This window comes from Cebus imitator, unplaced genomic scaffold (assembly GCF_001604975.1).
Source record: "Cebus imitator isolate Cc_AM_T3 unplaced genomic scaffold, Cebus_imitator-1.0 Scaffold217, whole genome shotgun sequence".
Taxonomy (NCBI): Eukaryota; Metazoa; Chordata; class Mammalia; order Primates; family Cebidae; genus Cebus; species Cebus imitator.
Window position 1 is genome coordinate 74,886 of NW_016107532.1, and position 15,152 is coordinate 90,037.

Genomic DNA, 15,152 nt, shown 5'->3' on the forward strand with positions numbered 1-15,152 from the left:
AAAAAAAAAAAAAAAAAAAAAAAAAAAAATCTTAAAATAAAAAGATAAATTGAGAGAGAAAAAGATCCTGCCTTTGTAGAGTTTATATTTTAGTGGGTGAGCCACATCAGACAGTAAATCAGTACACACCTAAGTAAGTAATGATGTACTGTGATAATCACTTGATGGGATGTAAGGGTATGAGAGAACAGAGAGGCTTTGAGGTGGGAAGGGGCTTGGCAGTTTGGAAAACTGCAAGGAGACCATCTGAGCTGATGCTTAGAGAGCCAGAGGCAGTGATTTAAAATGAACCCAAGGAGGTAAGCAGGGGCCAGGTCCTGCAGAGCCTTAAATGTCACAGGAGGGAGTGTGACATTCAATCTAAGAGCAATGGGGAGCTGGGGAGGGTTTTAAACAAGGGATTAACAGGAACTGAGTTATATTTAACTGTTCGAGCTGCTTTATTGAGACTGTCTCACTCCGTCACCCAGGCTGGAGTACAGTGGTGCGATCTCTGCTGGTTGTAATCTCTGCCTCTCAGATTCAAGTGATTCTCGTGCCTCAGCCTCCAATGTAGCTGGAATTACACGCCTAGCGCATTTTTGTACTTTTAGTAGAGACAGGGTTACACATTAGAGACAAGATATAAGGATGTACAGATGAGAAGTAATTTTCAAAAAAGCGCTGGATGGAGAACTATACTATAAAAAGGATCTGGGGTGCTATGATGCAAGGAAGGAAGCATTACTTGGTGGGGGCTGAAAAAAATAAAGCAATTATGGTAAAAAAAAAAAAAATTTTGATCTGAGCTTCTTGACAGTGTGGTCCGAGAAGCAACAGAACAGCTGGCAGCCTGCTAGAAATGCAGAGTCCTGGGCTCTGCCCCAGACCTCAAGAATCATAATCTGCATGTTTAGTAAGAGCCTCAGGTGTTTTTTATGTGCTTATTAAAGTTTAAGCAGCACTGGTCTGTATCACGGCAAGGAGACCCAGACCATCAGACGGTAGGCTCCCTGGCACAGCTGAAGCATTTTTGAATACTTTGATACCGGACAGTGTATCTGAAAAGATACTGCATTTTTGAAAATTAAGTGCTATAAATACTGGAGAAAGACCTCTTTTTTTTTTTAAAACAGCAGGGAGATTTCTCATAAGCCAAATTTCTTTTGACTAGAAGCATTTTCTGGGGAGTAAAGTACCAGGCTTCTTTAAAGTGAGGCAGAGCCACGTTAAAAATGTGCGATAAGAACTCAGTCTTGGCCAAGTCGACCGTTCACCAGCTGGGTCAAGTCTGGAGTCGCCTAGGTCCCTTGGCAGTTCTGAGCCACCAGGATGAGCTTTCACAGGAAGTCGAGTTGGCTGCTGTTCTGTCCCAGAGAGCAGCTGAGTCTTTTTTTTTTTTTTTGGAGACAGAATTTTGCTCTTGTCGCCCAGGCTGGAGTGTGCAATGGCGTGATCTCGGCTCACCGCAACCTCCACCTCCCGGGTTCAAGCGATTCTCCTGCTTCAGCCTCCTAAGTACCTGGGATTACAGGTGCCCGCCACCACGCCCGGCTAATTTTGTATTTTTCGTAGAGACAGGGTTTCCCCATGTTGGTCGGGCTGGTCTCGGACTTCTGACCTCAGGTTATCCGCCTCCGCCTCCCAAAGTGTTGGGATTACAGGCGTGAGCCAGCGCTCCCGGCTCTCAGTTGAGTCTTTAACGCGGAAGATGCAGAAATGAGACTGGACAAAACCATTTTCGGGGAGTGTGGCCGGGGAATTCGGTGAGGGTGCTACACCGGGAGACAGTAGTAGCATCTGCTCATTCACTGTGAAGCCCATCAGTGACCTTAGACCTCTAACCCCGCGCCTCACTCGGCGCTTCCGAGCGCAGCTTCCGCTCCCGCCCCTCCGTGGATGGGCTGACCAAGGGGTGTGGGCGGGGCTCTGAGGCGGGCGGTTAGGGGCGGTGCCCGCTGGGGGCGGGTCTCGCGGGGGGCGGGATTCGAGGAGGCACTCGTGCATTGGGCACCAGGTAGGGGCGGGGACTAGGGCTGGGCTGGGTTGGGCGGGGCAGGGAGTTCGTAGCCGCCTCTGGGTAACTCGACTCGGGCGGCCAAACCTCCAGAGGCCGGGGACGGCAGGCGGGCCCGCAGCGGATCCTGGATCCGGAATCTCTCGGGCAGGAGCGGAATCTGTCCCGAACCGGGTCTCTGAGGAACTCGCAAACTTGGATTAGGAAATCCTGGAGCCTGGATCGACAAACCCCGGCACCCGGAATTAAGATCGCCAAGTCCCGGATCGCGGAGCACAGAGCGCGGAGCGGACTCGACGCGGAGCCCGGATTCCGGATCGCGGCACCGCGGGACGGGACGGAGCGATGTCGGGCCGAGGCGCGGGCGGGTTCCCGCTGCCCCCGCTGAGTCCTGGCGGCGGCGCGGTGGCCGCGGCCCTGGGAGCGCCGCCTCCTTCCGCGGGACCCGGCATGCTGCCCGGACCGGCGCTTCGGGGACCAGGGCCGGCTGGAGGCGTGGGGGGCCCCGGGGCCGCCGCCTTCCGTCCCATGGGCCCCGTGGGCCCCGCGGCGCAGTACCAGGTGAGCAGAGAGGACGCGAGCGGACGGGGGCGTGCGGCGCCGCAAGGGCGCCTGGGCCAGGGGCTGAGGAGGGCTCGAGTGAGGGCACTGGGGCGTGCCTGAGGAACGGTGGAAGGCGGGCCGGGACCCTCGGGGTGCGGCGAGTGGCGGTGGAGGAGTGGGGAAAAGGAAGCGGGTACCGTAGCGGAGGGCTGGAAGCAGCTGGAAGGCCCGGGGGCTTCCTCGCACAGGGATTCCGAGTGCCTGGGAGATGGAGGAGTTTGGGGAGCCAGTGAATTGTGGGCAGGTGGGCTGGGAAGTGATGAGAAAGTTTGGGAAAGGGCCCTCGCTGAGAAACCGTGGTTACCCAGCATCGGCCTTGGTCCCACTTCAGGTCTGCCCTGTTTTTTCTGGTTAGGAACTGGCCGGAGCCGAGCTCTAGCGTGTCTGAGATGGCTCCCGGCTGCTAATGAAGAGGAAGAGGAGCCTGGCGTCCCACGGGCACGGGACGCGGAGGCTAGGGCCAGGGGATTCCAGCTTGGGCACCGGCAGACTTTACTCCTGAGGCAGGGCCGGCGCCTTCGCTGGCGAGGACTACAGCTTAGACCAGAGACGGTGGTGGCCAGGCCTGAAGGGAGGCCCAGCCTAGTCACAGGCCGCCTCTCTTCTGGCCTTTCTGCCTGCTGTCATAGTGTCCGGCAGTTGACTAGTCTGGACGTGCAGAGTGGAGCCCTGCTGGTCTGGGGCGGGAGGAGTCTGCGAGAGTTGCTTCAAAGAGTGCCGTCCTGACCCCTTTGGGGTTTGAGAGCTGCTTAGGTTGCAGCCTCAAAAGCCCTTGCAAGGCAGCGATTTCTGCTCAGTGTGTGAGGACCTCAGCCTGACCCTGCCAGTCCCCCAAGTCTGCTGTTTAGGTTGCCCCAGAAGGCTTAGAAACTGCCCATCTGCCTTCCCACCGGCTCTGCACTTCTATTTGGCATTCAGGCTCTAACCCGGCCACATCCCAAGCCATGTGCCCCAGCATTTGACGCCGGCGTCTTCCTCATCTCCCGGGTCTGTCGTGAGGCTTCCTCTGTTTTCGACTCAGGTCTCCAGGTGGAGGTCCTTAGGGATCCTCGTGGAGTATACACAGCTCACCTGCCCCCTTTGCCTCACTTCTAAGGAAATGCTTAATTAGGGACACTGACTGGATTTTTTTTTCCCCGTTACTCATTCTTCCTCCTTAAGAGAAAACAAAGAGTCTGGATATGGTCAGAGACAAACCTAGTCCCAGAGACTCCAGCTGGGGCCGGTCTTTCCCACCTTGCTCTCCCCCTGGGGATTCATGGGCTCAGGCTGTTGCTGAGGGCTCCATGCATCGGTCATTGGCGCCCTCAGACCTGCTCTCTGAGACCTAGCCTGGGCACCACCTGTGGGCCTTCGGCCTTGGAGGGACCTGGAACAGACAAGCAGCTCCAGTTTCCTTGGCATGTAAGCCATAGGAAATGTACCCTTCGGAAAGCCCCTGAGAGGTTGGATTCCAGAGTGTTTGGTGGGGGGTGGCCTTGGGCCTGTGGCAAGGCCAAGCTGGCTGGCTGGTTAGGCCTGGGCTGCTAGCTGGGGGGAAGTTGGAGATGGCCCTGAATCTGGGTTTCCCATCCCACTAGCTTTCCTCTTCCTCCTGGCTGGAGAGGTAGATGGGAAGGAGAATCCAGCCAGCTAACATTGGCTGAGTTTGAAGAGGATCCTACTTGCCCTCTTTCCAAGCCCAGTTGTATGACTTCCAGGAGAAGGGACTTTAGATCTGGGGAACAAAGGGATTCCTATCTGTTAGGGCTCATCAGTTGTGCTGGAAACTCGAGGATTTGAGGCCCAAGCTGAGCAAATAGGGGAATCTGTTGAAAGAAGGGAAGCGATGACCCCCCTCCCTCCAGAGGGTGGCTCTAGCTGTGGCTCACAGGTAACAGGAGCCTAAAAAAGAAAAAACCCTCCAGGGCTGGGTGTGGTGGCTCACACCTGTAATCCCAGCACTTTGGGGGTTGGGGGGGGCAGACAGAAGGATTGCCTGAGACCCAGGTGTTCAAGACCAGCCTAGGCAACGTAAGCCGTCGCCTCTTAAAAAAAATTTAGCCAAGTGTGGTGGTATGCACTTATGGTCCCAGGTACTCAGGATGCTGTGACAAGAGGATTGCTTGAGTCCAAGAGTTCAAGGCTGTATTGAGCTATGATCCTGCCACTGCACTCCAGCCTGGGCAACAAAATAACAAAACCACAGATTGTTGGGTTCACTCCAGAGAGTTCAAAAAGTTCAAGATCCTTTTTACTCATGGGAGGGTGGTAGTAGTACTCCAACCGTGGCCCTCAGGAGCATCAGGGCCACATTTGGGGCAGGGCAAAGCGTACTCACCTGAGCCCTGGATGCCTCACCTGGCAGCCACAGCATCAGACCCAGCCTCCTGCCCTGCTGCCCTGGGTGGTGGTGGTAGAGTTAAGCTTAGAATATGGGCTGGTGCCAGGCCAAGGGAGAGGAGGGTGTTACATGCCTCTGGGATTCAGGGGATTGAGCCAGGGCTACCTGGTCCTGCTGCAGGCAGGGAGTTTGGGAGGCTCAGAGTTCTGGACTGTTTTTTTTTGAAGGGGGATAAGTTGCTGGTGCCTCAAAGCCCAGGTATGGAGCTTGGCAAGGCTCAGCCGGGACTTGAACTGTAAGCAGCCTTCCCCTGGGGCCCCGAGTGAGCTGGGGCTCTGGGCCCGGGAAGTCTGTGGCAGATGTCTGGGTGGAGTCTATTCCAGGCCCCGCCTGTGTGGCCTTGTCTTGGGACTTCCTGTTCCCTCTAGTACCTGGCCAGGAGGGATGGGTGGTGCTGCAGGTTTTGTGAAAGACCCAGCAGGGAGCTTCTTGGGGGTCACAGGGCTGTCGCTCACGCTCTGCAGGACCCATGGCTTCGATTTTCCCTGTCTTTGTCTCGGGCACTAGAAAAATCTCAAGTCTGGGATGTCTGCACCCTGAGCTTACAACTGTAGTCACACGTCGTTTTTTTTTGTAATCTCAGGCCAGAGAAAGAACCATCCTTAAGGCAGAGAAAGAGGCTGTGTTGCCTTTCAACAGCTCTGATTAATCTCCTCCTGATGGAGACTTTGGCAGGACTCCCAAAGCCCCAGAGCCCCCCACTTTGAGCCTTTTATTCTCCAAAACACTTCCTCCCACCGTGCTCCTCCTCTCCCCATCCTCATGTCTGTGGGTCATGTTTCTTTCCATCTCCACATCTGGTCAAGAATCTGACCCTCTGTGTTGGGAACATGGGTTTGGTGTAAGATGAAGATGTTGAGGAAAAATCTCATCTCCGTGTTGCTGGGGTGGGGGAGGGTCCTTTGATTTGGTACAAGTCTCCACCCTCCTGGGCTTGGTTGGCTGGTTGTGCTTGTTGCATAATCTGGGCCCTGGGGCCAGCCCTGTGAAGCTGCCAGGGACAGTGTGTGCGAGGCAGAGCTGCCAAACAGGCCTTGCAGGCAGCAGCCATGAGAGGGAGGGGCGGAGGTGACTCCCAGATGGGTTCCACAGAAATGTCGGGGAGCAAGGCCTCAGGTGGGAAATCCTTCTGCAGGCATCTAAAGAAACTGTTTCTCTTTCCCACTTTCCTGCTGCTCAGCCTGGGCCTCTGATCCTTGCCTCCCAGGATCATCTTAGCCCCCTTCTCTAGCTTGGGATTGCCAGGGCTGCACGGAGCCAGAGCCAGTCCTGGCTGTCAGGTGGTGCCTGGACCATGGGCAGAGTCCAGGTGCCAGCCGCTCTCTTTCCCACAGGCCACCCAGGAGCCATAGCTTCCCTTCTGGGGTCTTCTGGCATAGGGGTGGTAGTAGGGCAGTAGGGAGGTGACAGGAGGGTCCAGTTTTGGGCTGTGGATAGGGTCTTCATGGTGACCAGACTGTCCCTGTACCCTGCCTGAGGCCACCCCCACCACCTGGTACACATTCCAAGCCATCCTGTTGCAGCCCTGCTCACCTGGGGTGCTGCTGCCTACCTGACTCCTTTCTCCCTCGGCCATAGAGGATAGGGATTGGGGCTCTGCCCATCGGCCTGCTCATACCATAGTACACCCACCCCTCTGCCTGGCAGTGACATTGCCCCTGTGCCTCCCAGCTGTGGTTCTCCCTCATGATGGGGGAAAGAGGAGGGCAGGGCTTGGTGAGACCATCTGAGGGAATAGGGACAGGCTTGTCCCAGGGAATAGGGCACAGCATGCTGGGGCTGGAAGGTGGCAATGGGCCCTGAAAAACTCCCCTAGGCCCTTTCCTCTGCAGGCAGGACCCTCCTCCCAGCCCGGGTTCTGGCAGGCCTCATTCGCTGGCACAGTTGCCAGGGCAGTTGCAGGGGGCGGGGCAGGTGTGGTTTACACTCTGTGCTCAGGCTCCCGCTCCTCTTTGTTCCTGGTACTCCAGCAGGCCTGACCTGGGTGACGAGAGGGATGGAGAGCATGGGCTATGGGTCCCAGAGGGCCCTGCCCCTGACCTATGCACCCCCATTGGCTCACTTCCCCCAGCGACCTGGCATGTCACCAGGGAACCGGATGCCCATGGCTGGGTTGCAGGTGGGACCCCCTGCTGGCTCCCCATTTGGTGCAGCAGCTCCAATTCGACCTGGCATGCCACCTACCATGATGGATCCATTCCGAAAACGCCTGCTTGTGCCCCAGGTGCAACCCCCCATGCCTGCCCAGCGCCGGGGGTAAGAGCATCCTGCTTCTCCCACTCTACCTAACTCAGCTCTGGTGGTAGCAGAGGGTTTGCTTCTATCTTAAGAGCTTTGGTGACTGAGGAACTCCTGGCTTTCCTGGGGTAGAGGGTCCTGGAGACTGGAGGGGTGTTGGGGGGCAACTGTCCTTTTTTGGACCATTGGCCTCTTAAGTGGGTTTCTGTCCTCCCCAGGTTAAAGAGGAGGAAGATGGCAGATAAGGTTCTACCTCAGCGAGTAAGTGTTGAGAGAAGGCCTGGAGGCCTGCCCAGTGGCTGCCTGGGGGGTGGGCATCCATCTCCCTCAACCCTGGGCTGCAGGAGGAAGGGAGGAAAGAGCCAGGCTTCTGCTGAAGTGAGCTGATGAGCTCCTGCTATCTTCCTCCAGATCCGGGAGCTTGTCCCAGAGTCGCAGGCCTACATGGATCTCTTGGCTTTTGAGAGGAAGCTGGACCAGACTATTGCTCGCAAACGAATGGAGATCCAGGAGGCCATCAAAAAGCCTCTGACGGTATGTGTGGCCCTGACTGCCTCCAGCCGTCCCAGGTTTCCTTGCCCTCCATCCCTTTGTTTTCTGGGAGCCAAGCTAGTCAGGCTAGACCTGGGTTTTTCACATGCAGGATGCAGCCTGCTAGTAAAGCAGAAACTTAGTTGAATGTGTTGGGACCAGTATGTTTCAAATGAATGTATGACAGTAGAAAATCTAAAAATACTTCACAATAGTACTAAACATAGTAGTAAAGGTATTCTTTCATGAAATTTTTGTTTCAGATAAATATGCAGACCTTGGGTCATAATTGAAAATGTAAATCTTATAGGTCATAATCAAAAGTTTGAAAACTACTAGACTAGAAGATAAAGGTAGTTCCTCCTTTCTCCTTCCCCATCCATAGAGAAGTTTTTTTTGAGACAGAGTCTCATTCTGTTGCCCAGGCTGGAGTGCAGTGGCACGATCTCGGCTCACTGCAACCTCCGCCTCCCAGGTTCAAGCGATTCTCCTGCCCGAGTAGCTGGGACTATAGGTGCGTGCCACCACACCCGGCTAATTTTTGTTTTTAGTAGAGACAGGGTTTCACTATATTGGCCAGGCTGGTCTCAAACTCCTGACCTTGTGATCTGCCCACCTTGGCCTCCCAAAGTGCTGGGATTACGGTGTGAGCCACTGTGCCAGCCCTCTTTTCTTCTTTTGAGACAAAGTCTCGCTCTTTTGCCCAGGTTGGAGTGCAGTGGTACAATCTCGACTCACTGCAACCTCCGCCTCCTGGGTTCAAGCAGTTCTTCCTGCTTCAGCCTCCCAAGTAGCTGGGATTACAGACATCTCTCACCACACCTGGCTGATTTTTGTATTTTTAGTATCACCATGTTAGCCAGGCTGATCTTGAGCTCCTGACCTCAGGTGATCCGCCCACCTTGGCTTCCCAAAGTGCTGGGATTACAGGCGTGAGCCACCATACCCGACTGAGAGGCTTTTCTAATAATAATCTAGAACAGTCCCTTGAGTGGTGAATGAATGCTTTCCAGGAGACTAGGATATTTTGGGGCCATGACAGGTGTTTGGGTTTCATGTAAGATGTGAGCCAGAGGCCGCCGATTTGCCCGGTCGCTGTGTATGTGTTCCTCTGTCACACCATAGCACCAGTCCGGCTGTGCTGGCATTGTTGGTGATGCATCTCTTTCCCCGTAAAATGGTGAGTTCGGCTGGATACAGTGGCTCATGCCTGTTATCTCGGCACTTTAGGAGGCCGAAGAGGGCTGATCACCTGAGGTCAGGAGTTCGAGACCAGCCTAGCCAACATGGTGAAACTCTGTCTTTACTAAAAACACAAATTAGCTGGGCGTGGTGGCACATACCTGTAGTCCCAGCTACCTGGGAGGCTGAGGCAGGAGAATAGCTTGAACCTGGGAGGCAGAGGCTGCAAGTTAGCTGAGATCATGACACCGCACTCCAGCCTGGGTGATGGTGAGACCATGTCTAAAAAAAAAAAAGACTGGGACTTATTACTTCCAATTCCCAGTGCTTGACAAGGTGCCTGGCTGGCTCCTGGTGCTCAGTATTGATTGTTGAATGGTTCATATGAGAAGATGGGGTAGTACTGTATCCCAGTGTCTTGGTCTACCTCCAGTTGATTGCCTTTCTCTCTTTAGCAAAAGCGAAAGCTTCGGATCTACATTTCCAACACATTCAGTCCCAGCAAGGCAGAAGGCGACAGTGCAGGAACTGCAGGGACCCCCGGGGGAACCCCAGCAGGGGACAAGGTGGCTTCCTGGGAACTCCGAGTGGAAGGAAAACTTCTGGATGATGTGAGTTGGGGAGGGAGGTGTCTGGAGGGGAGGAGGCCTGTGTGGGTTTAGGACTGGGACCAAGGAGTTTGAGACTAGCTTGAGCAGCAGAGCCAGACCCCGTCTCTACAAAAAATTTAAAAATTAGTTGGGTGTGGCGGCACACACCTGTAATCCCAGCTACTCGTAAGTCTGACGCAGGAGGATGGCTTAAGCCCAGGAGATTGAGCTTCAGTGAGTTATGATCACGCCGCTGCACTTCAGGCTGGACAGAGTGACATGGTGTCTCAGAAAAAAGACTGGGCCACTTGGGCGCTTCCCGAGAAGTCCTGCCAAAGGGAGGGGGCGCTGCTCCAAGCCTGTTAGAGGTTGATTTGTGTGATTATTACAATGTTCCTGCAGATGGCAGTCAAGTGTCTCGAGGAAGTCCCTCGTGGGCTGCAAGAGGGCGCCATTTCCCTGCCTCCAGTCTGCCCAGAGTCCTGATTTCTTCCTTCAGGGCCCAGGAATCCTCAGTACCCTCATTACCCTCAGTACCTCATTTCAGAGCTGCAGGGCTGAAATGGGGCTCCTGTTTTTTGGGATTTAGCATAGCTTGAGATTTGAGAGCTCAGCAGCACCTTCTCACATAGCTTTCTATCCCCAGCCTGGCAAACAGAAGAGGAAGTTTTCTTCATTCTTTAAGAGCTTGGTCATTGAGCTGGACAAGGAGCTGTATGGGCCTGACAATCACCTGGTGGAGGTAAGAGTGGGCCTGGGGCACAGAGGCAGGCTGACATACCGATTTGGCAGGGAAATGGCCTCAGGCCCCTTGGAAGGCCCTGTGTTCACGCCCACCCCCTTGGTGATAAGCCATACTTCTCTCCCTGCCAGTGGCACCGGATGCCCACCACCCAGGAGACAGATGGCTTCCAGGTAAAACGGCCTGGAGACCTCAATGTCAAGTGCACCCTCCTGCTCATGCTGGATCATCAGGTGACAGAGGCCCTGGGGTCATTTCTGGGACCACAGGGACCCCTCAGGAGGGGAGTTCGTTGCTATAAACCCTTCCTGTCCCTGCCCGATTTTCCTGCTTTTACTACAAGAGCCCATCCTGACTCCCCTCCATCCAATTCCAGCCTCCCCAGTACAAATTGGACCCCCGATTGGCGAGGCTGCTGGGAGTGCACACGCAGACAAGGGCTGCCATCATGCAGGCCCTGTGGCTTTACATCAAGCATAACCAGTTGCAGGATGGGCACGAGCGGGAGTACATCAACTGCAACCGCTATTTCCGCCAGGTTAGCCAGATGCCAGCCCCTCTGCTGTCTCAGCCCTTGCCTTGCCTGCTGGGGCTACTCTTTGGCCACAGCCTGCAGACTGCTGCCCTCACTGGTCCTGGAATTGTCCACTCCGCTGTGCCCACAAGGCAATGCTGAGCCTTTGGTATTTCCTCCAGATCTTCAGTTGTGGCCGACTCCGTTTCTCTGAGATTCCCATGAAGCTGGCGGGGTTGCTGCAGCACCCGGACCCCATTGTCATCAACCATGTCATTAGGTAAATGCAAGGAGGGGGACAGGAAGTCTCTGCTAAGAGCAGATTCACCCTTGGCTTGAACTAAAGCCAAAGAGAACAGCAGGTTTCCTGCTCCCCGATTGTGTGTGCGCAGAGAATGGGTCCCAGGTTTGGCCCAGGTGGGCAAGATGAAGACAGCTATGTGCCTTCCCTCCCCATGTGCTGCCTGCAGTGTGGACCCTAACGACCAGAAGAAGACAGCCTGTTATGACATTGATGTGGAGGTGGATGACCCGCTGAAGGCCCAGATGAGCAATTTTCTGGCCTCTACCACCAATCAGCAGGAGATCGCCTCCCTTGATGTCAAGGTGGGACCTCTGCCTCCGAAGCTTCCTCTGGGGCCCAGGATGGGGGTAGGCTGGCAACTCTGGCTCAGTCCTTTGTGTTTAAGCTTTGGGGGCACAGTCTGACACATGTATCCCTCCCCAGATCCATGAGACCATTGAGTCCATCAACCAGCTGAAGACCCAGAGGGATTTCATGCTCAGCTTTAGCACTGACCCCCAGGACTTCATCCAGGAATGGCTCCGTTCCCAGCGCCGAGACCTCAAGGTGTAGTCCTCTTTCTCGAGGGGGACTCCTGTATAATGCTCTGGGTGATTTTTACCCCCAGCAGTTCCAGGGGTGGATTGGCTCAGGGGTGGGGATTGGTTATGCTATTGCTTTCCTCCTGGCTCTTTGCAGATCATCACTGATGTGATTGGAAATCCTGAGGAGGAGAGACGAGCTGCTTTCTATCACCAGCCCTGGGCCCAGGAAGCAGTAGGCAGGCACATCTTTGCCAAGGTGAGGCTCTGCCCTGTTTTCTCTCCTGTGGTTGTGAGTAGGAAAGGCCTGAGCCACTTTGGTCTCTCCCTTCTCCAGGTGCAGCAGCGAAGGCAGGAACTGGAACAGGTGCTAGGAATTCGCCTGACCTAACTGCTCAGGGATCTCTTCCTTTCTTCCCAGCCCTGGAGGGAGACCATCCTCTGGGACCTTGCTGGGTCCTCAGACATGTAGATTAGGGTGAGGAGTGTCTGCTGTCACCCTCTACTCTGCAGCTTTAGTTTTATAAATGTAGTGATAGGATTCCTTGTTGCTTGGTCCCCAAAGCCTTATTCTTTTTGCATTGGCTTTAATTGGGTTCAGCAGATGCCTCCTCTGCCCCCTGCAGGCAGGCACAAGTAAGACTGCTGGAGGCTGTGCTTTGTAACAATTTTGGAACCAAAGGCTGCTGGGTTTGCATGTTTACAGACAACCCCCTGGGGTGAGGGTCAGAGCTGGCTCTGGGGAGCTGGGCCAGGAAGAGGAGGTGCAGCCCAGACTCTTCCTAGCCTTTCTAAACCAAAGTTCTTTGCCATTCCTACAAGCCCAGCCTTGCTGCTGGTTTTTTCCTTTCCTTTGGGTATTTGCACTATTTTGGGAGCAAGTTTTCTATGTGGGAGCCACTTTTTTTGTACAGGGGAAAGTTGGGGGTTTTCAGGGAGCCCTGTTTGGTGCCTCCTTGTTTTCTTTCCTCAATCTATGCAAGCGGCTCTGGCCGCTATCATCTCCTGGGATGCCAGAGGGCTGCCTCTCCAGTGGTGTGGGCCGTGGAGGGGATACTCCAGTTCTCTAGCATGGCCTGAGGTATAGGTGTGTGCATGGGGAGGCTGGGAGGATTGATGTTACCCTTTGGAGTTTGGTGAGGAGGACGGGCCTAGGGGCTTGGTGAGTGCCACTTCTGGCAGGTTTGGAAATTTCCAAATAAATCCTTTTGTCTATTGATGGTACCTGGTCCTTGAACAGCGCAGCCCTCATGAACAGACTGGAGTCCTAGAGGACTGGGCCTACAGAGCTTTATTGGAGGATCCACACAAAGGCTGTTCCCTCACTTCCATAATTTCTTGATGGACATGTTTTTCTCACTGTCTTTCTGCATGACCTAGGGGTGGAGAGAGAGAATGAACCTTAAAGTTATGAACGCACACACACCCTAGCTCACTGCTCCAGAGCCACCACACAGTCACAAAGATGGAGGCCTGTACCTTGGCTACTGCCATCTCGAAGTCCTCCTGAGTAACATGGACTCGCCGTTCTCGCAGGGCATACATGCCAGCTTCTGTGCACACACCCTGAACGGGACAAGGAAGTTGAGGCCCCACTGTTGTGCCCCTCATCTGTGGCCCTTAAGCCAGATGCTTCCTGCCTCTGCCCTGTTTTTGGTGGGTACTTCAGTTACCTTCACTTCAGCTCCTGATGCTCCTGGCATGAGCTCAGCAATTTTTCTCAGGTTGATCCCCCGAGTCAGGTTCATTTTCCGAGAATGAATCTTCAGAATGTCCAGCCGAGCCTGGAGACGGGTGAGTTTAAGGACTGAGCCCCACAGCCCAGCCCCATAGCCAGAGCCACTTTGTGCAGTGCCCATTACAAACCTCTTCATTGGGGGGTGGAAATTCAATTTTTCTGTCAATGCGCCCTGGGCGAAGCAGCGCAGAGTCCAGGATATCAATCCTATTAGTAGCCATGATAACCTGAGCAGAGAAAGCAGGTAGGGTCAGCTAAGCTCTTCCGCAGCCTGCATGGCACTCAGGCCTTCCCTGGGCCTGTTCCAAGGCTGCTACCACCTTACCTTGATGTTTTTGGTGGCCTCAAAGCCATCCAGCTGGTTGAGCAACTCCAGCATTGTGCGCTGCACTTCACTGTCCCCTCCAGAACCCCCCTCCAGCCGTGAGGAGCCGATGGAGTCGATTTCATCCATGAAGATGATAGATGGAGCATGTTCCCGTGCCATGACAAACAGCTCCCTCACCATTCTTGCCCCTGTGTGGAGGTCAAGCTGATGTTAGGGAGCTTATTACCTCCCTAACCCCCTAACCTCTTGCTTCTCACGTTCCTAGGTATGGTTACCTTCCCCAATGAATTTCTGTACCAATTCAGAGCCAGAGACACGAATAAAGGTACAGTCTGTATGATGAGCCACAGCCCGGGCCAACAGTGTCTTCCCAGTGCCTGGAGGTCCATATAGCAGCACTCCCTAGAGGGGAACAGCAAAAGTCAGGGCAGAAAGCTACCCACCTCATTTCATTCAGTGAACATTACCGAGTGTTGGGTCCCTTGCTATAGGTTAGGGATACCAAAAAAAAAAAAAAAAAAAAAAATCAAGGTCCATTCTGGAGCTTATATCCGAACCATCACCCTAGGAACACTTCCCCAGCCATTCTTTTCAGGGGAAAGGCCAGCCTAAGCCAGGCTGGCTAGGATAGGAGTAGTAAGGTAGTAAGTACAGCTTGGGCCTCCCAGAGAAGCCCTGCTACTCACCTTGGGCTGAGCAATGCCCAGTGCTTCGAAGAGCTCGGGATGCTTAACAGGCAGCTCGATCACTTCTTTGATCTCCTTGATCTGTTTGTCCAGTCCACCAATCATCTCATAAGTCGAATCTGGCACTTTTTCCACCATCATCAATGATACCAATGGGTCCACCTTATTGGGCAGGATCTTGTGTAGAGTGTAGCTGTCATTTCTTAGAGCCACCCGGCAATTGGGTGTCACCTGGGTGAAGGGGGCAAGTTTCACAAGTGGTGCAGTAAGAGCTGACCCCACTACCCCCATCCCCTCACCTGCTACACTCACGTCATTGATGTCGATGTTTTTGTCCACGTCTACAACAAATTTGCCCTCAGGATGTACCTAAAGAAACAAGGGCCCATGACCTTCTGACAGCCACCAAATCACTAACCCTACTCAGGAAGACCTATGAGAATCCCACAATATCTTGACAGAACACAGAACCCTGTCTCCCAAGGCTACACACAAAGGGGTGGGAATGCAGCAGAGACTGGGCTGGTCCCTGGGTCATGCTGCTTTTACCTTGACCAACACTTTCTTCTTATCCATGGCCCGGACTACTTCCCCCACATAGGAGCCCTGCTCCTGCAGCAGCTGTAGCTCCTCCCGCAATAGGCGAACTAGATGGCAAACAGACATGGTGATCACCTAGCTACTCCTTGGGAGCTCCCAGGATCTAATTCTACATGCATGAGCTAAGTACCACTCAAGTTATTAAAGGAAGGCCAAAGGTCAAAATTTGTGTCCTTTTTTTTTTTTTTTTTTTTTT

General features: G+C 54.1%; 2 protein-coding genes across 2 annotated transcripts in view; one reads left to right on the forward strand and one right to left on the reverse strand.

The window, feature by feature from the left end:
* Positions 1-1,999: 1,999 nt before the first annotated feature.
* SMARCD2 (SWI/SNF related, matrix associated, actin dependent regulator of chromatin, subfamily d, member 2) lies at positions 2,000-12,823 on the forward strand. Its single transcript, XM_017549180.2, has 13 exons — positions 2,000-2,557; positions 7,054-7,238; positions 7,439-7,481; positions 7,632-7,754; positions 9,389-9,544; positions 10,170-10,265; positions 10,397-10,498; positions 10,642-10,803; positions 10,962-11,059; positions 11,250-11,385; positions 11,507-11,629; positions 11,762-11,863; positions 11,942-12,823. The coding sequence occupies exons 1-13, from the start codon at positions 2,342-2,344 to the stop codon at positions 11,993-11,995; spliced, it is 1,596 nt and encodes a 531-aa protein (XP_017404669.1). The 5' UTR covers positions 2,000-2,341; the 3' UTR covers positions 11,996-12,823.
* Positions 12,824-12,877: 54 nt separating this feature from the next.
* PSMC5 (proteasome 26S subunit, ATPase 5) overlaps positions 12,878-15,152 on the reverse strand; it is a 5,588-nt gene continuing 3,313 nt past the window's right edge. The window contains exons 4-12 of the mRNA XM_017549210.2: positions 14,906-15,003; positions 14,669-14,725; positions 14,357-14,587; positions 13,946-14,072; positions 13,668-13,858; positions 13,471-13,569; positions 13,278-13,388; positions 13,084-13,170; positions 12,878-12,980 (exon numbers count right to left, since the gene is read on the reverse strand). Of these exons, the coding sequence (XP_017404699.1) occupies positions 12,927-12,980; positions 13,084-13,170; positions 13,278-13,388; positions 13,471-13,569; positions 13,668-13,858; positions 13,946-14,072; positions 14,357-14,587; positions 14,669-14,725; positions 14,906-15,003 (1,055 nt within the window). The 3' untranslated portion in view covers positions 12,878-12,926. The remainder of the gene's footprint in view (positions 12,981-13,083; positions 13,171-13,277; positions 13,389-13,470; positions 13,570-13,667; positions 13,859-13,945; positions 14,073-14,356; positions 14,588-14,668; positions 14,726-14,905; positions 15,004-15,152) is intronic.